Below are 25,169 nucleotides of genomic sequence, written 5' to 3'. Positions count from 1 at the left end.
TATTATGCCTAATTATGTGCTAACTAAGTTTATAATTTAATAAAACAATAATTATTATTAAATTTATCGCAAAATTAATCTAGAAAGACTTTCAAAGCTCTCTCTCAAAGTATTTATACTTAACATAATTAAAATATACATTAAAAGTTTATAATAATGTAAAAAAATTATAAAACTACATGTCTACATGAAAGAGACAATGTTTTTAATTTTCTAAATAAAATAATGTCGTACCTGAACCGGCGACAAACCAGATAAAGAGCTATTTATGGACATTAAAACCCAAATAAAAAATTTCCGAAAAATGACAGTTATAGGACAACACCATTAAAAAATTAAAACTCTCCAAAATCCATGTTAACAGATTTAGAAGAGAACCACAAAAATGTTTCCAACAAATAATTTTAATCAGGCTTAATATAAGTCATTCGAAATGAATCACACTTCCAAAATGCAATATAATATTCTACACATTAAAACAATAAACATAAAATATACAATTTATTATAATCAATTATTGTTTTGCTAATGACCCCTAGTGGTCGATGCACTGAATATATAATTAAAAAATAATGCGAAGCACAGAATAATTAAATTGGTGGGAAATTTATATGAAACACTTTCTCAAAAATAAAGTAATACATTTTATTTCAACATGCCAAAAACATGTGTTTTTATTTTTATTAGTAAATTTAAATAATTTAACTTAATAATAATAAATTTTGTGTCTAATAAATAATAGCCCAGGATTAATTTTTAATTTTTAATGATTACAGTGCGACAGCTTGATAGCACGTCTAATATATCACAAATAGTAAAAACGTAAAACATCTGTCGTTCAGAAACGGTATTTCACTCCCATACTAATTATGAATAAATTTCAAATTACACACATAATTGCCAACGTTATGAGGTCCTTAGTTTTTAAACTATGCACAACGAAAAATTATTATTGTTGTCGCTTGACGAAAGCAAAAGCGTCCAGAAGATTCTTAACCCACTTCCTGGCCGTTTAGCGGCTGCCCTAGAACAAAAACAATTAAAACGCAATCACGATTTTTGAAATGAAATTATTAAATGATTTCACTGGATGATTTATAATTTCGGCCGGTTGAAAATGGAATTTGTTTGTTCCTTATAGAGACGTCTCGCGGAACGACAAAGCTTAAATAAGCGAGTCACGTCCGTCGGACGACCTCAATCAATACTGTGAACTATGTCGTCCAGTGAAATTGTCATTTTTCTTTTATGAATGCCATTAATTTTAAGCCAGGCTGTGAAGAAGTAATTTTCCTTGTTATTAGGTAATATTTAATTTGCAATACGTTTTCAGTTTCGTTTACTTCTCACAAAAATCCTCCGGATTAAAAATTTGATTTTTGGAATCATCGATTTATTACATAAGGATTATTCAGTAAAAAAATTGACAACCACTTTCACGTACGGTGGAGTACCGGAATCCTATTTTCTTTTCTGTTGAAAGTGGATGAATCACTTTAAACAAAAATGACAAATCAATTAATGAATTAGGGCGTTGTATAACATATTCAAAATTATTTGATGGACAGTTATGTTAAAATCTGAAGTAGAAATAAGATATAACGTGAAGAGTTATTAGTAGTTACAGTACTATAAGTAAGCAGCTAATAATTCAACAAATTTAAAATAATTATGTAGTGTTCCATTTGATAGTTTATAGGCTAGTTGGATATCTTATAAACTATCCAAATATCTGCTTATATTTATTGAAAATTTTCTCTCAGTTAAAAGATCTACAAAAATTGGTTGCTTTGTAAAACTATCAAAAATTTATTGCTAATTTACAAACAACAAAAAAGTTCTAGTTTATAAACTATCCACAGTAGCTGGATTAAGAGTGAACTTAATCTTCCTAATAATAAATAAATGTAAACTAACTTATCCTCTCTGGTTAACTTAGTTAAAAGTTAAGCTTAATAAACTTTCTTTCTAAGTATAACAAAATATTATTAATACAGATAAGTACTCAAAAAAAGAACAAAAATCATTTCTTTTTTAAAACATTAATAATAATTATAATAATGTCCAAAAGTCATTTTCAAAATTGTTGCTTTTGGTTAACTTCTAATAACAAATTTCACAACACTTTTCTAAAACCAGACGATTGGTTAGTTTATGTAATGTCCAGGGAGTTGGTTATTATTTATTACTAGTAATATACTTCATTCTATTACTCATAATACTTTTCAAATTAACCAAAAACTCCAGTTAATGTGAGTACTTTTTGTGGTTTGTACTTCAGCGATGAATCTTTTAGTTCATAAACTAGCTAGTATACAAACTAATCAATTTTCGTAGATATTTTATTTGTAAGATAATTTTCTATCAAAATAATCAGACATGTGGATGGTTTATGTATTAACTAACGAGTTTAAAAACTAACCAAGTAAACCCTTAAAACATATACATATTTATAAAACTCAAAAGACAAAATAAATTTAACTCGAAAAATTATCTGATATGAATATACATTATTTTATGGCTTTATTTATGAAAAAAAAGTACCAAATGAATTATAAATCATTCCTATACAACCAGTAAAATTAATGTTAAATTAAATTTATTTAAATTTTTCATTATATATAAATATATATATTATAACAATTTGTGTTTTTTATTAATAAATTATTTGTAATTATAGCGTTAAATTAGTTTCAACAGTTAAAAATAAATTTTGAATGTTCAACTTGAAGAGCCTTGGCATTGGTATTGTTCTTCAATAATTAATTAAGTATATAATTGTAAGATAATACTAAATTAATATAAAAATAGCATATAACTAGAAGTTCAATAAAAATTAATTACGTAGACAATACTAGTGGAATTAAAAAATAAAATAAAAATTAAATCAACCAACATTTATTATGAGCAGTGAGAGTAAGTACTGCAAATAAATTAGGCACACCTACAAGCAACTGCACAAATAATGAAGTTAAGAGAGTAAAAGTAAATGCAATTGTTAAGTTAAAGTAGACAAAACTAAAATATTTTATTAACATATTTTAATTAAATATAAATAATAAATAGATAATTATAAAGTGGATAGCATGAAACAAAATTATTAGCAATTTTTTCAATTTCTTTTTTACTGTGCTTATCTGAGAAATAATTACCAAAAAAATTGCAAAAACGAATAATAATGGCTACAAAAAAACAGTAATCAATTAAGAACGGATTATTTTAATCTTAATAAGCAATTTTAATAAGCAATCTTAGTGCTATTCCCATACAAGCAGGATTTTACTTTGTTGCTATACAAAATCCTCTTGAAGGCCATTAACACTAAATAAATTATTCTTGTACACGGGACCACCAATCTCATTATCCACATTCGATTCAGAAATTATTAAAGACCGACCGAACAATAACTTGTAAAATATACATTATTTACTATCTTAGGTAGAATATTCTTATCGTTGCAGTGTCGTAGAAGAGTTACTGCGAAGTAATTTTTGTCTGCTGATAATAAAATCGTTACGTTAATCAAGAATTTGTGAATCGTCGATAGTTCACGGTGTCTGTCATTAGGGAGCGACATTTGTGCTCGGAACTCGAACAGTCGTTCGATGAGCGTACTACAATTATTGTGATGACAAATCAATCAACTTAAAAATAGCTTTTCCATATCTAAATTCACTCGAAACAGTCATTTAAATGTACACCTTTAATTAATGAGTACTTAAACCAGCATTATATATATATATGTATAGAAATGTCTATTTTGGGAGCATTGTCCGGCTGTAAAAATTCGCGTGTAAATACCCCGTTTTTAGGCTGTAAACGACTACGTTTTAACAAAATTCACGGAATCATTCCGCTGTTTCGAAACAGAAGCGTCGGATACAGTTACGTTGCCAGAAATTAAAGACGTTCGAGCGGAAGCGTTAAATTTTAGTTATTGGCGATCATCTAGTAATACACACATTCTTTCTGTACAACCTTAACTGTACAATCCAGAAGAAATATTCATTCCAGTTTCGCAAAACATTTATTGGTACGTTCGCGTTTCTCACGAACCTTATTGTTCTATCTCATCATTTATCACCAACCATATTATAATTATTTTCATCAGCCAACGGAGAGCGAATACATTTTATTGTTTCCAAAGTTTTGTTTCCATTAATGTTTTATTTTTGTACAGTTACTTGTTTGTATGGTGATTAGTTTGCGTTTCATTTATGTGCGACTGAATACAAAATTACAGCCCAAAGTTTTGCATATTATAACAGTGTATTAGATTAGTTGGCACCATGAATTATTCTATTGTGTTTAAGATAACGTGAACGATTATACGATTCTTTGATGTTGTTATTAGCACAATTAAATACAAATCTGTCTTGTACGGTGTGAAATTTGTCCGTTATTTTGTTAACTTAACTAAACTGTTCAAATTGTGACCTAAATATAATTTTGCGGTGTCTATTAGTGGTTCCTAATGTGATTATTATTAGTATTATTTGAAATAAGATTATTATCATTATATTATTTTTTAAACATATAATTTGAAGATACCAAGCAAGAGGAGCACTTATAGTTTCACATTTACTTTACATCTTGTGCCATATTTACAGCAGTACTTATAAAAACTCGCTAAACTTTTTAGAAACAATTTATTGCCCATCTGACTCTCATCGAAGTTGTCCCAAACATGTTTCGACCGATATTATTAAATAAGTTATGCCGTGGTTTCCAACCATATCCATGACATCAGTTCATAAATATCTAAAACTAATCAATTTATTTAAGTATTTATCTCAAGAAGACTTTTTTATACACAGTAATAAATAACATGGATATACATACGTAATACAATAAAAAATCCAATCAATTACACTTTTTGGACGTACAATAGGTTTCTATTTTTGGTCTTTGTCTGCTTGACTGTTAGGGATAATTAAGAATATCATCCCATCTTGCTGATTCTGAGTGATTTCCTTTCGCATACCGTTGAGTATGTATCTTTTTCCTTTCCAATCTAGTCCTTTATGGTTGGTGGTTTATGCTTCATGACAAGCGTTCGTTAATGTTTTAATTTAACCTGATGTGTTTTGAAAGTCTTCGCACATCTGTTGGTCAAGTTAATAAGCGTGCTGTTCTTACCAATATGGTAATTTATTTGTTTCGATCTTAAGATCTTAAATCTACATCAACAGAGGATCAGTTAGAAAAACATTTGAAGTAACTCATTGAGGGTTAGCTACACTATCCTTTACCACTTTCGTGACTATACGTTCTCAATCTTTGATAAACGTATCTAAAATTACGGATGATAATGTAATTTCTTGTTTACAGACAAGTTAAAATTTAACTAAAACGAAATAGACTAAATTAACAAGCTATTTTGATATTAATTCAATTAAATCAAACCAATTGGTGACATATTAGTATCGTAACATTATTTTTTACTTGGCAGTGCCCGAGTACCTAAAGTCTGTTGTATACCTACCAAAAGCAAAAAAGAAAACGCCATATATTAATAATTTAAAACCTTGATATATGAGTAATAAATACTGATTAATATACTTTGTAAGGTTAGAACATTGACCGTTGAACAGCTGAGATTAGTGAAGAAATGAAGAAGTGTAGAAGCGGCCAGTAATTGTGCAAAAGGTGTAATTAGGCGTGATGTTCGTAGCACTGTCAGTGACCTTCCTATGGATCAATGGCTTCTTCTTGCACAATCATTAAACAAGAAGCCATGCTAACATCTGTCTGGGATTTGCTTAGTTCTTTTGCGACGGTTTCACTTTTTTTAATGCTCAAACATGTTTTTGATCAACCAATTCTTATATATTTTTTTGTTATTGTTTCAGATGTTGACGTTTGTTACTTTAGCAACATTCCTATTGGAGATGTGTTCTTCATCGCCTGTGTATAACATGCAACCAGCCTACATTACTGCCAATATAGGTAAGATTTCAATTATCATTTAAATCATGTTGTGGTACATGCGTGTATAAAATAAAAATTGCTATTAAATTTTTGCTCTTAACAACGTATCAGAGTACTATTTATATATTTACTTAGTTCTAGTTTATTTACGTGCGTCTAACTAGAATATTACAGTCCAAAATTAAGTAATTAATTAACTTTAAAACATACGGTGGCACTGGATCTTCTTCCGAGTTATGGTTAATTAAACTTGCTAAAAATGTCTAGTAAACAAGCAAGAAATGGTCTTCATTATATGTATGTTCAATATGCCAGGACCAGGCATTTAAAATAATTATTTTTATAACATCTAATTAATTCACGGACAATCCTTCTGCAATATGAGTTAATTTACTTAACCAGAATGAGCACAGAAAAATTACGGTTACCTATATTCTGCCTAAGATCACATCAACGTGTATCTAAATTATGCATATCCCCAGAAAATTGGAGGTTGGTCTGAATAGGGTAAATAAAAGATTAAGAGCTGGGCATAATTTATGACATTTGAATAATATTAATATTTAATTTTATTCTTATTTTCACTGATGCTTCTCATATTATGTCTTTTAGACGTTGAAAGAATATATTTAAGCGTAACAGGATGACAATTTTTGTTTTTTTATTACCTCCCATAGCCGAACTGAAGCTGTGTCTGGTGTTCCTGCTCATTAAAACCACCAAATTAATAATAATATATATTTATATATCTATGTTTGTTCGAGTTTAGTTTTGTTTTGTCAAAGACACACGAACCAAATCAGACCTCTGAAGATGATGGTCACTCGTACTAGCGAAACGTCAGGAAATAATTCCAACAAACGTTGACCTATAAACTCGAGTAAACATTTGATGTCCTGAATGTGTTGAAATGATATATCTTTAAAAATGTGTTGGCTACTTGTCAGGTACATTATATTATATATTTTAATTATTTCAAATTCTTTTATTATAATAATTTATATAACATTCATTTTTTTCATTAATTAATGTATAAAAATTCGGTAACCCATTTTAGACAGTCATTTTTATAAACATGTGACTGTAGTGTAATCAAACCGAAATTAGTTGTTAAGGTAACTCGTAAACGAATCAGTATTAGATAATAGTTTGTTCTGGTTGAACACAGCAAAATTTAGAGAAAAATTTTAATAAACACCGGTCCGATTCCGAGCAGTCAGGATGCATTTCCTGAGACAAATCCATTCGTCTTGCATGCGAGATTGGTCAAGAACGAAGTCTGCTCCACCTTCAATGGCACGTCCTCGGAATTCGGAATCCGGTAAAAAAGATAACGATAATTCTACGACATCAACAATCGCTTCGCCCGAAGGTATTCAAAGAATGCTTGTTGAACACTCCGGCAAAGATTGGCTGCAACAGATGAATAAAGAAGCCGAGTACCACTACATGAGGAAGCTGACGGAAATCCAACCGACCACCACGAACGGCAACTGTAAGTTCAAGCTGTTCGATCTGCTCTATAAAAAGGAAGAAGTGAGAAACTACACCGCCAACAAGTTAAGGAGAGATTCTTCGGCGGCATTAGAAAATATGAAGAAACATAAGCGACCAACGATGATGAAGGAGCTTTCGGAAGGTGTTCGTTTTGAGAGAGAATTTTGTTGCGAAAAGCATGCAAGACGTCTCAGGAAATGGTGAGACTATAATATATCATACTCATCAGCATAATCCCACGTGCATAATGTATGTTTTTAAGAATATCTCCATATTAAATTCGTTTGTATTTTTTTATATAATACGTTTATTTGAATAAGCAAATTAGTTGTGAACAAGGTAAGTAAAATGAAATATATTAAAAATCAGTTTCCTCTATCTATCTCTCTATTATTTTCCCGGTAATTTCATTAACACGTAACTTATAACATAACCTAAATTTTTTGAAACTTTTGGTTCCAATTGATTCAATAGTTTTATTTAAACAGTACCAGTTAATTCCTTGTCAAACTTAAAATTCTCGTGATCATGTCAGTAGCATCAACATTACTTTAATATTTCTAAGCTCTTCGTGTTTTAGGAAAACTTTTACGAGATGGAATGACAGCATATGTCAAACAGTACTCAATTTTATTTCTTTAGTTCTTTTGCTGTCTTTTATTATTAGGTCCCAATTAGAGTTGTTATATTATTTTTAGAAAGTTTCTTTTATTCAAAATAAAATAATTCTATTTACCTATTGCTCAATGTTTGTCTCAATGAATGACATACCATTTGTCAACTATTTTTGATGTGATTTGTTGTCTGTGTTAAAAATATTAAATACGCACTACTTTTACTTTTTTCAAATCAATTTTTGAATATTCATAAGCACAAGATATTTTTCTTGCTAAAAATTCTGAGTTGATTAATATGACATTTTATGTCATGTTCAATTTCCTCTTTACACGACTTTTTAGAATTAAAATCCTGGCAAGTGTTCCATCAATTTGTCTTACCAAAACATTCTCCCGGATTTTGTTTTTCATGTAGGTAAATTCCGGTCATAAAGTACATTAAAAAGACATTTTATTGGATTTCTTGTCAAAATTACATTTACTACATTGTTAATTTGATTTTAACTAGTAACATGCCAACTCTTATTATTGTCAACCACTTTTGGATTTTTGCCAACAATTTATCGAGGATAAAACTAAATAACAGCTCCAAACGGAAAAGTGGTTTCTGTGGATGAGACTCGAAGATTTATGGAGAGTTCGTCAAACTCATTTAAGTAAGGTAATTAAATTTATATTGAGGTTTGTGACACTTCCACAAACTAGTTTTGTATAAAAATTCAATTATCTTTTTTAAAAAAAACTTATTCGGAAGAAAAGATATGTATAATAATATTTCTAGTTACTAAGGTTACAAACAGTTTTGACAGAGTAAACAATTGACATTACGCGGGAGAACAAATTGTGTAATAATGTCGAACGTCAAAGTAAATAAACTGATCTTGAAAAATTCAATTATATGTTACGTAATAAGAAATATATTATATTTGTGTGTATATGTAAGTTAAATTTCATAAATTATGAACAAACAGATTGTAAGAAATCTTAAACAATTTTAAAATAAAATAAAAAAGTATGTGGTGCAAAAGAGCAGATAAATGTAGAGTTTAAATTAAATAAACTACTAATTAGCCATAACAGAACCACAGAGAGATTATCACTGGCGATGTTAGTCTGACAAACGCAAACTTCCTGTGCCTAATACAATATTCATACTGTCTTCGATATTAATATTTTATGGAAGGAACCGTGCTTTGTTCGTAAGTCGTGACAAAAATTTTATCTCGCATCTTAACTCCACAGCTTGCATAATCTAATAAGAATTTCACAAGTGAAACAAACCGATTCCTCTAGCTCAAAACGCACAGCCAAAGCACATTTTCTATTGGACCGTATGACAGAAAAAAAAAACAGTCGATGGCCGACCATTGAATGCCGACCGGCCACACAAAGAAATGTTGCTTTAATTGTAGCACTCTAACTCTAATTTGCTGCGGTCTCGCACAAAGAACGGGCTCCAATCTAAACTGGATCTCGCCTTTATTTTATTATTGGTCTCGGGACCTTCTCAATGGATTCTGAAACCGCGTACAATATTTAAGAGCACAAATACGAACGATTCTAAAATATATAGTATATTTTTTAACATTATAATATTATGCTAATTTGGTACATTAATATTGTATCACAAATTTTTATTAAATATTGCATTGCATGTTATGTGGAACAAAGTTTTCTCATGAACATTATTTTTATGTACAAGGTTGAGTCTACTGCAGCATAATTAAGATAATTAAGTGCGGCTAAACTTTGATGTGTAATTCCTTGTATACTTGGGGAACAAAATGTTTGTACACAGGCAAAGTTAGTTCTTAAAGTATTTAATTTAAACCACAAGAGTAGTTATACAATTTTTAAACCTGTTTAAACTTAAAATTAAGAAAAATACCCTGAATGGAAATTTAAAAGTTTCTCTAGAGCTAAACTAGTTTATCTATGGCCATTTATAATTAACCAAAATATGACAGAAAAAAGTGTCAAAAAGGAAATATTATGAAAGTAACAATATAATTTTGTTTTCAAAATCTGTAAATGTAAACACAGTACTACAATTTGTAGTATTTTCCACATATTCGGTAATATTTGACCTAAATTTGCTACTTTTTTATAAACCAATAACAGACCGCATTACCTCATTATTTTTTATATTTTGGGATGCCCCGATGGCGTAAACCCACCTACCAAATGTAACAATACGTTCTATTATCATAAAATTTTATGATGGCTGCTTGCAAACTGCTTGCTGAAATGATTTCATGATTACCTCCTAAAAATAGGTTATCACAAGCTATATAGCTTCAACTTCAACGTGCTTCAATAAACGACAGTCTAAAATGCAAAATATATTTTGAATATATATATATATATATATATATATATATATATATATATATATATATATATATATATATATATGTATATATTATTTTTTTACAATAATTTCCGAGTCAGTTTACGGAAGGGAGAACCACTTTTCTACATTTTGCACACAAATATCAGATTGACGACGGCACGAACAAAGAACAAATGCAAGCGTCGACGCAGAGAAAATCCAATCTATTTTGTTTGAGGAAAATGCAATTACATTTTGTCGTTCATATTGAAATTACGCTGGAAAATCTAATTTCCACGCTTTGTCTTCATTTTTTCTATCTGATGCCGACTTTAAGAAAACGTTACCGTTCATAGTTAATCATGAATAATTTATCCGGTTTCTTTTCCATTTTTTCTATTGTTTGCAAAAAAATCCTTTGAAGGTTTTAGGAATTTTCCTACGGGCTCTCATAAATAACTTGAAGAACGATTATATACCACGATGGCACGAAGAATGGCTCCTCTTAATGCTCATTACGAAGACTTACGAACACAATCAAAACTGGCAGAGCAGAAATGCTCACGATAAACGCCAGATCACCGACAGATATAAAACACCAGACTTGCATTGTTTATATTCGCTAATTATACTTATAATTGCCAATTACAACGACCTCGCATTTGATTTCTATCCATTTAAGCTCTTCGTCTTATCGTTTCATCTGCCGAAGGCACGTTTTTTCTAATTATAATTAAAGACAGGAAATATTTCTATATTTAAGTGATTTTACTGTGATAGGAATCGAATTGGTTATTATTTTTATCTAAAACCAGCGTCTAACCAGAAAGCAAATAAAAAGAATGAAAAATAACGTAGAGATATGTTTTTATTATCAACGGTGAATGAACGAGAAAGATAATACAACAAGTTTATTTAAGATTGTTATTGTATTTTCTGAAGAAATTTTAAGTCAAAAAATTCTTATTCGGAATATTCCTCACTTTTTATTGATTGTTTAATATTTTTTCATAAAAATTAACATTATTACAACACACAATTCAGTTTTAAAACGCCAGGGAACTGAGAATTGATGCCTGGGTCAGTTTAACGGCGTTCTCTATGAATATTAATAAATGCATTAACATTAAACAAAAGTAAACAAAATATTACGTCTTTCTTTAAGACTTTATTTTTGTAGTTCACATATATTTCATCCCATTTATACTATTATATAGATGATTGACCATTTCTAGGACAAATTGTTTTACACATTCACATGTAACTAATCGGAAACGGCATTATAGAATGCGGCCTATAAAACACACCGACAGACGGTAATTGTATTTTTCCTGTTCATTAAGTTCGTACCTCGTTTTTGCCACACAAAAAAAAATTATCCCACATAATGCAATATTTAGATACCGTGGCAAATATATTATTTGAAATTGCTTTTTTTAATAATAATTTTTTTAATAATAGAAACAATTTGCAGTTTTATCTCAGGATTGTATTGGATCAACAGCAACGTTGTTATCCAAATCACGTAGGGGTGTAAAATAAATTAGCCCCATTGTCCAATATTCGGTACGAGGAAATTGTTTGTGTTCTTACAGTTTGGAAGCGAGATAAAAGGGCGGGAATTGATCGAGTTGACGTTAAAATTGCACGGAAATAAATTACATCACAGGTCAGATGGTCCGAAATGTTTTATGAAACGGTATTTCAGATTTCAGTACACGTTTCATTGACTGACACTTCTAGATTTTACAAGGATTGAGCTATCATTAACTTTTCGTTCGTGTGTGGCCTGATCTAGAGAAATTTTCTCCATTTCGATGTGTGGAAAGGGGATTTTGTTATTATGTCATCTAGTAAATTGGGGTGATACATTTAACAAGTTCGGAAAGGATTTTTTTTATTTTTTCGTGGGTGTAATTGTTTGGGAAAGTAAAAGAATGAGGATGTAGATCGAGGTCTTACATTTTAGGAACAGTGAGTCAGTCAGTATAATTTGACAAATGAGAAAGTTTAAATTCGTAGGTATCACAATTTTATATGCTTATTAATCTATTATTGTATTTTTTTACATTAAGTAAGTTTAACTTTATTCTAAGGATATACTGGCAGAAATAGGCTGTAGAAAAACAATTTTCCCAAGAATAGTATTTAATACATTTTCATTGAAATACTTCAACTTCCTGACATTAGTTGAAATTAATAAATTTAAAATAAATCGATGAAAAACAAACTTTATAATGAGCATGAAACGTATTGCTAATTAACTTAACCGTATTTAATTATAGTTATAATTTATAGAAATAAGAAACCTCCTTTTTAATTATGTTTGTACCATTTTGCAACCATTTAAAAAAGTCGTTAACGATCGTTTATTTCACACAATTGACCACAATCGTGTAAAAAACCTGAAAACCAAAATAAAATATTCATTCTACTAATACATAATGAGTCTTGATACACAAAGCGACAAAGTACCGTTCGAAAAGAAAAAAGAAAGTGGATTGAAATACAAAACAACTTTAATACAGTAATCGTAATAAGGCGAATAAAATTTATTAAAACGATAATATCTAGATCATCACAATATGGATATTGACGAGAAATTTCGCACGGCATGTCTTCGTTTTGTGTGAGTATCTTAAAATTGCAAATCTCTTCTTAATCGGTCCAATAATGCTTGGAATTCCACATCGACCCACTTCATCCAATGATTTAACACCAATTACGGTTATTAGACAAACTCGTATTATACAATATTTTCTTCTAATGCCCTAAGGTGCATGTTGATGTTATATAATGTGCTCATAAAATCTCTCAAAGTATGTCACAGAGTTCCGTTACGACGGTCATCACAAAATCCGATGACTAAACAACAGTCAATTGAAATTTTTCAAAAGAATTTTATACGCGACATTAGCTCTTAACAATGCCGCAAAAAAAAACGAGATTATAATCTGTTTAGCACAATTAGCGTCTTTTATAAACGGGCATAATCTGATTCAGTGCCTCAAAAATTTCTCGAGTAACTAAACTAGTTTGTCCGTATAGGATAAGATATTGTAATTTTTCGCAAAAAAAGTAAAACGCGTTTGTGACAGTCGTCAGTAGGTCAGTGTTACCATTGCGGGGTATAACCCATAGGAAGAATGCTCGTCTCGTTTTCTTCACTAAAAATGACTCACAGTGGGTGTGGGTTAGCGGTATTGTGCACATAAATACACACACATAGACATACTTATACATACGATAAATTGACTTAAGTGTTGTGTGTGTGTGTGTCGAGTTGGTCACCTCGACCTTACATTTGAATATCAGGATCAAGGCAGCGTTTGTTATTGTTTTGTTATGACACAGTTATTGTCCATTCTGGTCGCGTGGCAGCTTTACATCTCTTCGGAAATTTTAATGCAGTGTTATGCCATTTTTGATTTCATGGCACTGTTCTTTTATGCATTACTTAGTTATTGTTCTATTGTGTTTAAATGCTTTTAAACCAATCCATCTTTTCAATTTTTTAACGTGCTTTACAATTTCAAAAGTACGACAAGCCCCTTTCCTTGTAAAAATGCAAAACAAGAAGCATGTTTATGCAAGCCACGGCCAGAGACAATGATAACCACTTTTTGGCCGTGAACTTGAAACTTGAGACGAGTTGTTATCGGAAATTTAAAGCTGGAACATTGAAACTTTTCCAATTAAATTTAAGTATATTGAGATTTAAACTTATTACATTTCAGTTCGGAACGCACGGAAATATTTTCAGGCTGCGAATTATCTTTTCCGATCCCGAGACATTTGTCTCGGTAAAGAAAAATAATCTTTTTCAGCTTTAATAGTCATTAAAGTTTCCTGGATAATTCGTCGACACATTTCGTCACAAATCCTCAGCTTCCAAGTCGTATTAACTATTTAGATCCGTGAAGATTCAGTTTTATGTAGGTATAGGCATAACGGTGAGACAACACGCATTCCTCACAAATACGACCAGCGTTGGGACTGTCTCTTTCTGAGCCTTGACGTCATTGGTCCCGTTACCTTGGCCCACTGGAAGTACAACTTTTTACAAATTGTCCGCTTCTCTTTTATTTGGTTATACGGTTTTTTGGGAGGGGAAAACGGAAAACCAATTTTAAATTCAATTTGGTTTTATGGAGTATTACTTTTGTAATTAACCTCAAAATATGTTCTCGTATTGTGTGACAGAACTAAATATGCATAAGAGAGACAGAAATTTACAAGAATTTTGTTGTTTTTTAGGTGCCACGACGGGGAGGAACATCAGAAACCTGCCGTGCATATCCAGAAAGAACAACCAAAGTGGAGTCTGCATGTTCGCCATAGATTGTCTAAAAGCCAATGGCACTCACCTGGGCACCTGCATAGACAGGTTCTACTTTGGTTCCTGTTGTCACATTGAACCCAGTCATGATATTATCGAGAACACCATCGAGTCCGATATTATCCCCTCTCGGGTGCCCCCTAACAGATTGAGCAGTACAACGACTACATCTCTAACTACTTTGAGTACTATTATGCCCACCAGTGGGGATATAGTGAATATTATTAGTAATTTAGGGGTCAATAAGAATGTAAGTGAATCGAGTGTTACAACTATTCAGAGTATTTCGAATACGACGGTTACAACGACTGATCAGCCTATGACAACAACAATGAAACCCAAATTAACAACGAATGAGCCGAGAACAACAACTGAGAAAACGACCGTTCCCACTGTAGCCCCAGTCACTCAGGTTATAGAAAAATTACAAACATTCCAATCCGTTAATGGTAGTCCATCCACTGAAACGACAATCAAGCTAACAACAACTGCCCCAACGAAACCAACCACCAAAGCTCCTATAAAAACCACACAGAAACCTGTAAGACCAAGCAAACCAGTAAATGTTTCGAAACCTATTACTACTACTAAGCCTAGTAGTAGTGTTAAACCGATCAGCACCACAAAACCTGTTAGCACTACTAAACCTGTTAGTACCACAAAGCCTGTGAGCGCTGCAAAGCCTGTCAACGCCTCCAAACCTGTTACCAAACCAACAGCAAGGCCGAAACCAACGACGACCACAAAACCTGTGAAGATAACAAAGCCCACAAAAACTACAGCCAAACCGAACATCACAACTACGAGAAAGCCTGTTACCCAGAAGCCCACAGTGCCAGCTAAAGTCACAACGAAACCCACAACAAAGAAACCTGTAGTTACAACGAAACCCACGAGGAAGGTGGTAACGAAAGTTCCACAATCAACTGTGCCAACCACAATAAAAACGACAACGAAAACTACAACGAGAGTAACAACGACGACTCCAAAGACTGCTGCGCCAACAACAAAGCCCAAAATAACGCAAGCTCCCACAACAATTTCCACAACTCAATCCAATGATGTTCACACAAAATTGAATATCTCTTCGATTTTAGAGTCGGTGAATGGTAATCCCGCCACGAACGAGATAGAATCTGTTAAACCCGTTGCAGCGGCAACAACGACAACGGAAAAATCAACAACCAAACCCTCGTTGGTCACCTGGACGGTAAACGATGACAAAAAGAATTTCACCACGGCACCGGTGGAGAGTGTTGCCAGCAATTCAACAACACTACGTGAGTATTTTTTATTACGTTCAATCATAACGCAATAATAAAAATGCGTGAAACGGTAAAACCGATTAATTAGATAGCGATTAGACGTTCGGAGTTCCTGTTATTTGGCGCCGGACCTCAATTGCAACGCACTTTTTTGATCCACTTACCTAATGAAATTAATGAACGCAATGAATCCGCAATTCGTTTAACGAGCGCTTTTTTATTGAACAATGTAATTTAATCCTATGTAGGTCGCAGAAACGGCTTAACGTTGGTAAATTAAGAACCGATGGAATCTGTTCGGTGAAAAATGTAATTGTATCCGGAAAATAATGACATTTGGTTCAATTCGAATTTATTTTTTGTTATAGAAGTCAAATAAATGAGGTAAATGTTATAACATTCATCAATACTGATGTTTCCTTACAATATCAGATCTACCTCATATTGATGATAAATTTTATGCTTAAATATTTAAATACTTTAGTCATTCAAAATCACATAAAGTATCCTTATTAATTTTGACCATTTAGTAGACCTTATTTAAAAAGAAAAAAGAATTAATTATTCTTGTTTTTAAATTATTGTAACCTTAATTACTCAATTAATTGATTTGTTTCACTATTTGCAGCTGAAGACTGGGTGCCAATAACCACCCCGGATGGATGGGTACTTTTGCCCAGCGTTTCTCCTGTAACAAACAGTCCCCCTCCAGCTGAAACGTCCTCCGTAATGCCGACCATGATCACCACAACACCCAAAAGTACGGATTCCGTTCCGCCATCAACCACACCTTCGACCCAACCATCTCCCGCCGCTTCCACAATCGAGGCGACGAAGCCGTCAATAACCTACATCCCCCTGCAAACGTCCACAACAGATTTGCCCCTTGCGACCTTCTTCACAACTGCGACAACGAACGTAACCTCCACGGAGAGGATGCCGGAGACGACTTCGACGATGGGTTCAGTAACGCAGAACGTGGGTACAACGTCCTTGCCGGAAATCAGACCGGTCAACATGAGCGATTTCACAGACGGTGAGTTTTAACTGTAAAACTGTCGCAACCGCGCCAGCAAAAAGGAAAATCGTATTCGACAAGAAACGTGGAAACCAGTGTAGTTAGCGTGAATGCCCTTTACTGTAGTCTGACCAGACAGTCATTTTAATTAACTGAATTATAAGTCACCTGAAACGTTTTGTTGGGGTTCATTTCTAGTACCACCAGAACCACACTGGTTAATTACTGTTATGAAGCGTGGTTATGGAATATGAACAACACCTGAAGTATGAAATTTACAATTTATACCCTAACTAAAATAGTTGTTAACTTAAATCCAATAATACCAGATATGTTATGTAATTTGGATACCAAATGAAGTAAAACATAGTTTTCGTTTCGTTTGTGCTATCCGACACATCGTTTTCTTCTTACACGGAAAGAGTATAAGTGTAACAAACTCACTGCTGAGATACTTGAGCGTACTTAGTCCTCGAGCTTTCTAAATATAGACAGTCATTAAAACGTCTGCCGAGAGTAAAATTTTCTGTGGATTCATTGGGCATGAAGGCCGTCTCTGCTTCATCTTGGTGGTTTCGGGCTGTTTGCTCTGGGATTTTGTCGCACGACGAAAACCAAAGATGTCACATGCACAAACACAATTTAAATTTAATATAAATATTTTATTCCAGAAAATCGATGAATTGTTTATTTGAATAATAGAACTAGGAGTAGTACAAATCTAATATCATTTTAATAATAATATCTATTAATTGTTAAATTAATTATTACTTTATGTATTAATTATAAATTAAAAATTATAATTATTATTGTACGTTGTCAGTATTTAGAATAATTGATTAAATTCCTTTAAACGAATTTCTTCTCTATTTCCATACTATTCAGCAAATATATAAAAATAATTATTTAAATGAATACTAATTAAACAAAATAAAACTAATAATTTACTGGAAACTTTAAATATTTAAAAGAAGAAAACCAAAGACATCACTTGGCCAAGAAAATATGAGAACAGATAATTAAATTTTAATATAAATATTTTATTCCTGAAAATCAATAAATTGCTTATTTGAAGAATAGAACTAGGAGTAGTACAAATTTAATATCATTTTAATGATGATAACTGTTAAAAATAATTATTATATTTTGAATTAATTTTAAATGAAAACTTTTCTGTTGAACATTGTCATTAATTATAATAATTGATAAAATTCTTTTAATTGAGTATCTTATTACTATACTATTCAGCAAATAACATATATAAAAATAATTATTTAAATAAACACAAATTGGACAAAATTAAATTAATAATTTACTGGAAACTCTAAATATTCAAATATATTATGTATGCTTGTTAGATTTAAATTTATTTATTATATAATAAAAATTTTTCTTAGTACACAAAATAATTTAAAAAATCCTATGCTTTACGTTTCTGATGTTGATTTCGAACTATTTGCTCTGAGACTCTGTCTACCTAAACCTAAAACCAAAGACATCACTTCGCTAAGAAAATATAAAAACATAATTTAATTTTAATATAAATATTTTATTCCAAAAAATTGATGATTTGCTTATTTGAAGAATAGTACTAGAAGTAGTACAAATCTAATATCATTTTAATAGTGATAACTAAATGGTTAAATTAATAATTATATTGTGAATTAATTTTAAATTAAAATTTAGACTGATACTTTCTATTGCACATTGTTTTTAATTACAATAATTGATAAAATTCCTTTAAATAAATACAAATTATCCAACATTATACTAATAATTTAATGTCAACTTTAAATATTCAAATTTTATATGTATGGTTGTTAATAATATATAAATAAATAATAATAAGCTTAATTAAGTAAAGAACATTTTAAATTAATTTGTTTTAAATTTTTTTTACTACATAAAAGATTTTAAAACTCCTATACTACATCTTTCTGGTGTTTCTGGTGTTGTTTCGTGCTGTTTGCTTGGGGATGTTGTTGAACGATGAAAACCAAAGACATCACTTGTCCCAGAAAATATAAAAACTCAATTTAATTTAAATGTTTTATTCAAAAAAATTGATAAACTACTTATTTGAAAAATAAAACTTGAAGCAGTACTAATCTAATATCATTTTAATGATGCTATTATGCTTGTTAATAATTTATGAATAATAAAAATTAATTAAAGAATATTTTAAATTTATTTATTTTATAATAAAATTGATCTTTGTACACAAAAGATTTTAAATACTCTTATAGTTCATCTTTCTATCGCACTAAGAAAACCAAAGATGTCACATGGCAAGAAAATATAAAAACACATAATTTAAATTTAATATAAATATGTTATTCTAGAAAATCGTTGAATTGTTTATTTTAAGAATAGAACTAGAAGTAGTACAAATCTAATATCATTTTAATGATGATAACTAAATGATTAAATTAATTATTATATTATGAAGTAATAAAAAATTAAACTGATACTTTCTATTGTACTTTGTCATTAATTACAATCATTAATAAAATTTCTTTAAATGCGTCTCTTATCTATTACTAAACTTTCAGCAAATATACAGAAATAAGTATTTAAATTTTATATTTATGCTTGTTAATAACATAAAAATAAATAAAAATAAGCTTAATTAATAAAGAAATTTTTAAATTTATTTATTGTATAGTAAAAATTTATTATAATCTTAGTACACAAAAGATGTTAAAAACAAAATGTGATTTGCTGCGTACATCGTAGTCACTTTTGTGATCATTGTAATTGTGTACAATTAATTTTATATAAAGTACCCTCAATAATAAAAGAACAATAGAACTATATTGTTTTGAAAAATTAAAAAAGTTGCTTGTACAAATAAATACATAACATTTCTTCTCATCCTATAATAATTCGTTAATTTCTTATTAAACAAGCGCAACAGCTGAATACGATTGTCTTGCACTCGGTACTTCTCGTAGTGCTAATTGCCCAAAAGAAACGGTACGATTTCAATGCAGTGGATTAGTGTTTGTGGACCCTGCATCGCATTATTTATTTCTTTATCCATCAAGCACCGTAATCTGACGGTAAAAACCCATTAGCGATGGACACACGAAAAATCAGTCTCGCGGATGGTTCTTGAACTTTTTCAAGGTAAATATTCGATCATTGGCTGGTCTATAACATAACCTCGGAACACGAAAAATAAAACAATACCCACCCAGAACGAGTTTGCACTTAGATCCTTGCGTCCACTCCGGTACTCTTTTGTGCGATTTTCTCCATGTTGATGTTAATGTGTGTTATTTTTGTGTCAGGATGTTCGGGATGAGTGATGTGATCTGTGAACTTTTTCACAAGAGTTTGGTTCTTTGTTCGTTTATGGTAACGTGAACATTATTCGTTCGCAAAGCGTTTTAACTACATTACATACATTCTCCGTAACGACAATGTGTCTTACAATACTTCTAAACTAGTTTTATTAAATTACGTTGCAAAACACGAGTCACTTTGAAGAAAGGCGAGAAAATTTATCGTCTATGCAAATTATTTTAATAAAAGCACAACCTAATCAGCAGTTCCTATGTTTTAACGAAATGTTAAACGCGATACTAATTAACACTTTATCTTTATTGGATGTTCGTAATTGATAATAAATAATTAAATAGTTCCTTTTTTGAAAGACTTTAAATTGTTTTTTTATCGATCATTTATAGTAACTTCTTTGTGTGTTGTGCCAACAACGCTCTTCTCTTAATGGTGTTTTAAAGATTGTTTACATTCTTTCAGCTTATTTTTCGTTGCAAGGCATGCTATTAGTTACGTTTACCGTAGCGATAAATGTGCCATGAAAACAAACTTCGAAGCCCCGTAACTTTGTTATCAGGGATTTTACTGAAAAGTCCTTAGAATCTTTTCCATATAAATTAAAAATGTAGTTTATATAAATACGTTCAAGTTTGTGTACTTGGAGCACGTAAAAACACTTCCCCTAGGTGTAAGGGATGTTTTCATGTTCGGTGTTTGATTAAATGATGATATAAATAAATAATTTAGTTTTTAGTCCTGCTCTCTTGAAATCATACAACAATTTTAAAGTTTAGATGGACCGTTGTGTCTGAAGACTGTGTGCACATTATTACAGAAATTAATTAAGTGAAAAAAGATATCCATTTTCTGGATTTAAACTGCACCGTTGGAATTCCTGTTACTTCTAATTTAATAAAATAGTAGAATGTTAACTTTGGTAATTAGTATCTTGCAGCACACGGGCAATATTTTTAAATTTTCAAAACATAATAACAGCGGAAACTGGAACGAACGAAATGCAGGTTATTACGCTAACCCTAAACAACACCTTTGTCACCCTTAAATTACACATTCCCTCCTCAGAGACCACCTTTAACAGTCTCTCCTTGAAACTTAATCTCTTGCAGCACCAACATGAATAAACTCAAATTAACTTAACACGTGACGTTTCACCGTCGATGCACGAATACGATTTTCCCGGACGTTGTTTCATAAAAACATTGAAAATGATGATGTTAAACGTGAGTTCTGCTCTTCTGTTGGCAACAGTGTGCGGTAGACGGATGTATCCAGAAGCCAGGATTGTCGGTGGTGAGAAATCATCGTTTGGGAAGTGGCCATGGCAAGTGTCGTTGCGTCAATGGAGAACCTCCACTTACCTCCATAAGTGCGGAGCTGCGCTCCTTAATGAGAACTGGGCCATCACTGCTGCGCATTGTGTCGACACGTAAGTTAAAGTACTACCATTAGTTGATTCAAATTATAATTAAGAATCACTTTTCCTCCAATGTTACATGTGGTTTGGATGTGATAAATAATAATAAGTTGTTGTGTATTGTACAAAGATATCCCTCTCTAAGTGTAGATGAATTTTTAATATATTTTGGAAGAGGCTTCTTGAACTTGAAATTTTCTTTTATTTATTAACAACACCAGGAGCGTGAAGGTTTGCGAGATTCGTTTTTCAATTTTTCTACCTATTAATAAATTAAGCTCCATCGGGAATTTGGCATGCCTTTTGCATTAGTAATGTGCAATTCACCACGTCAATAATAAATTACTTGTAACCAAATGTACCGATACGACACGTGAATTTTGTGCAGCTTTCGACAGCGTACACTTGAACTAATTGCAGTATCGATTGAACAATGCTAACCCAGTAACCTACTTCGTGTGGGCGCATTGAGTAAAACTCGCGCTCAGCAAAGGATTTGAATTTGAGATCTTTTTCTACATTATACTCAATAGATTAAAGAATTTTTGTTTCATTTTTTAGCGTACCACCGAGCGATTTACTCTTGAGATTGGGAGAGCATGATCTTTCGACTGAAAGCGAACCCTATTTGCATCAGGAGAGGAGGGTGCAAATTGTCGCATCGCATCCACAATTCGATCCCAGGACGTTCGAATATGATTTGGCGTTGCTGCGGTTCTACGAGCCAGTCACATTCCAACCTAACATCCTTCCGGTTTGTGTTCCACAAACTGATGAGAACTTTGTCGGAAGGACTGCTTACGTGACAGGTTGGGGGAGGTTATACGAAGGTAAATAATGGAAAGGAATGTTGTTTAAGAAAAAATAATTTTAGGTAAATTTTGAAATTAACACATAACTGAAGGTAACAAGTATCTTTATATTCGTTTAGTTTATTCAATTTTAATTGAAAAGAAACAATTTTTTTCTTTGAATTCAAGAAAATATGGTCATTTTTGTCATGTAGGCAAATTTAAGTGCCAACTCATGTTTTCCATTAAAAAAGTAAAATTGAGTGTAAAATGTGAAATATGTCTAAAAGAGCCAACGATATAAAATATGATACATGCAGATTTTTATTTTCAGAACAAATCCTCCTTCAATTCTTCTCTTAGTATAAGAACTCCTTGTCTGTTACACGAGAACCTTTCAAATTGCATTTACCAACTCTTACAGCATAAATGTTGCAAGTTTCACATAAATTATTTAGAGCGAGCTTACACGAATCCGTTTGAAGATTCGAGGTAAATTTCCATGTGTATATTGCCGCAACTTATGCAAATTCACACATCTGCACATTCGAGGGAAATTGTTTATTCGAGCAATAACTTTGTTTATGGTTATCCGCGAATAACATATTTAAATGTATACGTGGCACCGTTATTAATAATTTATTATTATTTGTAAAATACGACATTAAAAGTGCAATTTAAAGGCCAGCTCAAACGGTTTTTGATTAAGTATTCATGTCACGTAGTTTCATCTTCTAAAGATTTCCCTGGAGGTTATGTAATATTTATTTTCTGATAGGGTATATTTAAATAACTTGAAAATGTGGAGTAATTTTATGTTGGCTGTTCAATTACTTGTTATTCACTTTTTTGAGCAAATAAAACTATTAAAAATTGAAAGACAGTCAATATAATGAGTAATTTTGTTTATTCAAATGAAAAATACGATACAAAATGAGTTATAAACGTATGTGATCTGTCAATGATTAGTACCATGTTCGATATCTTCTTGCTGGTCACCTGAATACAATTTTATATTGAAGTACTTCAGGATGGGAATATTTTACTTGTGCAATTTAGTATTACTCTTCTTGGGTGGCTTATTTCGTTTAAGACTACTCTTCCTGGGTAAACTTTTAAGTGATTTTGTTTTGGAGCTCGGACCAGGTCTAACATCAAGCTTGCTTACTTGCTTCGTACGATTCAACATTGTGCTACAACTACTTTTTGCCTGCTTTTCCAAAAGGTGGTCATCTTTCATGTCTCCAATGTTTATGTCCAACTTAAATGGATTATCTTTACTGTTCAATTCCCTCCAAACTTTTTCTACAAAATCTTTTATGTCCGCAATATTTTGTTCCGGATTTTCTTGTATCAGCTCATGTTGTAATTGGTCATATTTGTCCTTCGTTTTCACTGATGTATTATTCTCTTTTTTGACTGTACCACTCCTTTTAGAAGGCTCCATTGCTCCGAACTTAAATTTAGAGTCAAATTTTGTGATATTACACATCTGTCATGTTCAACAGTAGTTGTTATTGTCAAATCGTTTATAGTTACAAATTAAAATTGTGTGTAATAATGGTATTTTCTTTACACTATGTATAGAGTCAAAGATGCTTCCTTTTTAAAAGGCAAAGAAAATAATAATAATAAACTATTCATAGAAGATTGTGTATCGAATTTGCTAATTGTATTTTAATTTTTCTAGACGGTCCCCTTCCTAGTGTCTTGCAAGAAGTCTCCGTTCCGGTGATCAACAACTCCGTGTGCGAGTCGATGTACAGGTCGGCCGGCTACATCGAGCACATCCCACACATTTTCATCTGCGCGGGCTGGCGGCGGGGAGGCTTCGACTCTTGCGAGGGTGATTCCGGGGGTCCCATGGTGATCCAGCGGGAGGACAAGAGGTTCTTGCTGGCGGGCATCATTTCGTGGGGAATCGGGTGCGCGGAACCCAACCAACCGGGCGTTTACACGAGGATCAGTGAGTTCCGGGACTGGATTAACCAGATCTTGCAGTTTTAGATGGAACAGAAAGTGCATTTCAACTAGATGCGGTTGATGGAACGAGGGAACGGTGGCAGTCCGCTATTAATATGATAAACTCATTTTCAAGTCGAGTTTCTCCCTAGACTGTATTTTTGATTTGTAAACACGGTCAAAGGAATATTACTAGTTATTGCCGTGTCTGTGGATGATCTACAACGAAAGACTTCGATTGTTATTTAGTTATTAAGTACCAAAAATTCTGCTAAAACTAATTATCTCAAAAAACACTACTTTTAATGTGATCTACAAATACTATATATTTATCAATTCCTTAGGTATTTAATACATAATTTAAGAATAATAAATTGTATATTTTTTATAAAAATCATAAAATGTATTGTATATTAGAAACAAGTGATAGTATTAATTTAACTTATGGACCATTGTATAAATAGACACATATTTTTAGACATATAATTATTTATTATAATTATTGATAGGTAAAGTTAAAGTATACATTGTACTTTACCTTTTTCTGTTGACAGCGCTAAGATATAGAACGAATGAATTGTTATTTATATTTATGTATGTATATACAGGTGCGTGTACTTACATTTTGTAAAAAATAAATATTTATTTTAAATTTTGTGTATGAAATTTTACTCATGTGAATTTAATTATTATATAA

The 25,169-nt window shown here is 31.5% G+C and overlaps 1 protein-coding gene across 1 annotated transcript; it reads left to right on the top strand.

Moving 5' to 3' along the window:
* Positions 1-5,880: 5,880 nt before the first annotated feature.
* LOC109597057 (serine proteinase stubble) lies at positions 5,881-25,129 on the top strand. Its single transcript, XM_049961599.1, has 6 exons — positions 5,881-5,949; positions 14,635-15,996; positions 16,610-17,017; positions 21,554-21,731; positions 22,281-22,549; positions 24,201-25,129. Exons 1-6 carry the CDS (start codon positions 5,892-5,894, stop codon positions 24,515-24,517), a joined length of 2,592 nt encoding a protein of 863 aa, XP_049817556.1. The 5' UTR covers positions 5,881-5,891; the 3' UTR covers positions 24,518-25,129.
* The last annotated feature ends 40 nt before the right edge of the window (positions 25,130-25,169 follow it).

Source organism: Aethina tumida, chromosome 1 (genome assembly GCF_024364675.1).
Source record: "Aethina tumida isolate Nest 87 chromosome 1, icAetTumi1.1, whole genome shotgun sequence".
In the NCBI taxonomy this organism is placed as follows: domain Eukaryota; kingdom Metazoa; phylum Arthropoda; class Insecta; order Coleoptera; family Nitidulidae; genus Aethina; species Aethina tumida.
This window is presented reverse-complemented; position numbering and strand designations above follow the sequence as displayed.

What these genes read in the sequence shown, in the direction of transcription:
- LOC109597057 (XM_049961599.1), top strand. Translation starts at nt 5,892, where the DNA reads ATGTGTTCTTCATCGCCTGTGTATAACATGCAACCAGCCTACATTACT. An exon ending in CTACATTACTGCCAATATAG is followed by an intron (nt 5,950 to 14,634) that starts GTAAGATTTCAA and finishes GTTGTTTTTTAG; the next exon opens with GTGCCACGACGGGGAGGAAC. An exon ending in CAGCAATTCAACAACACTAC is followed by an intron (nt 15,997 to 16,609) that starts GTGAGTATTTTT and finishes CACTATTTGCAG; the next exon opens with CTGAAGACTGGGTGCCAATA.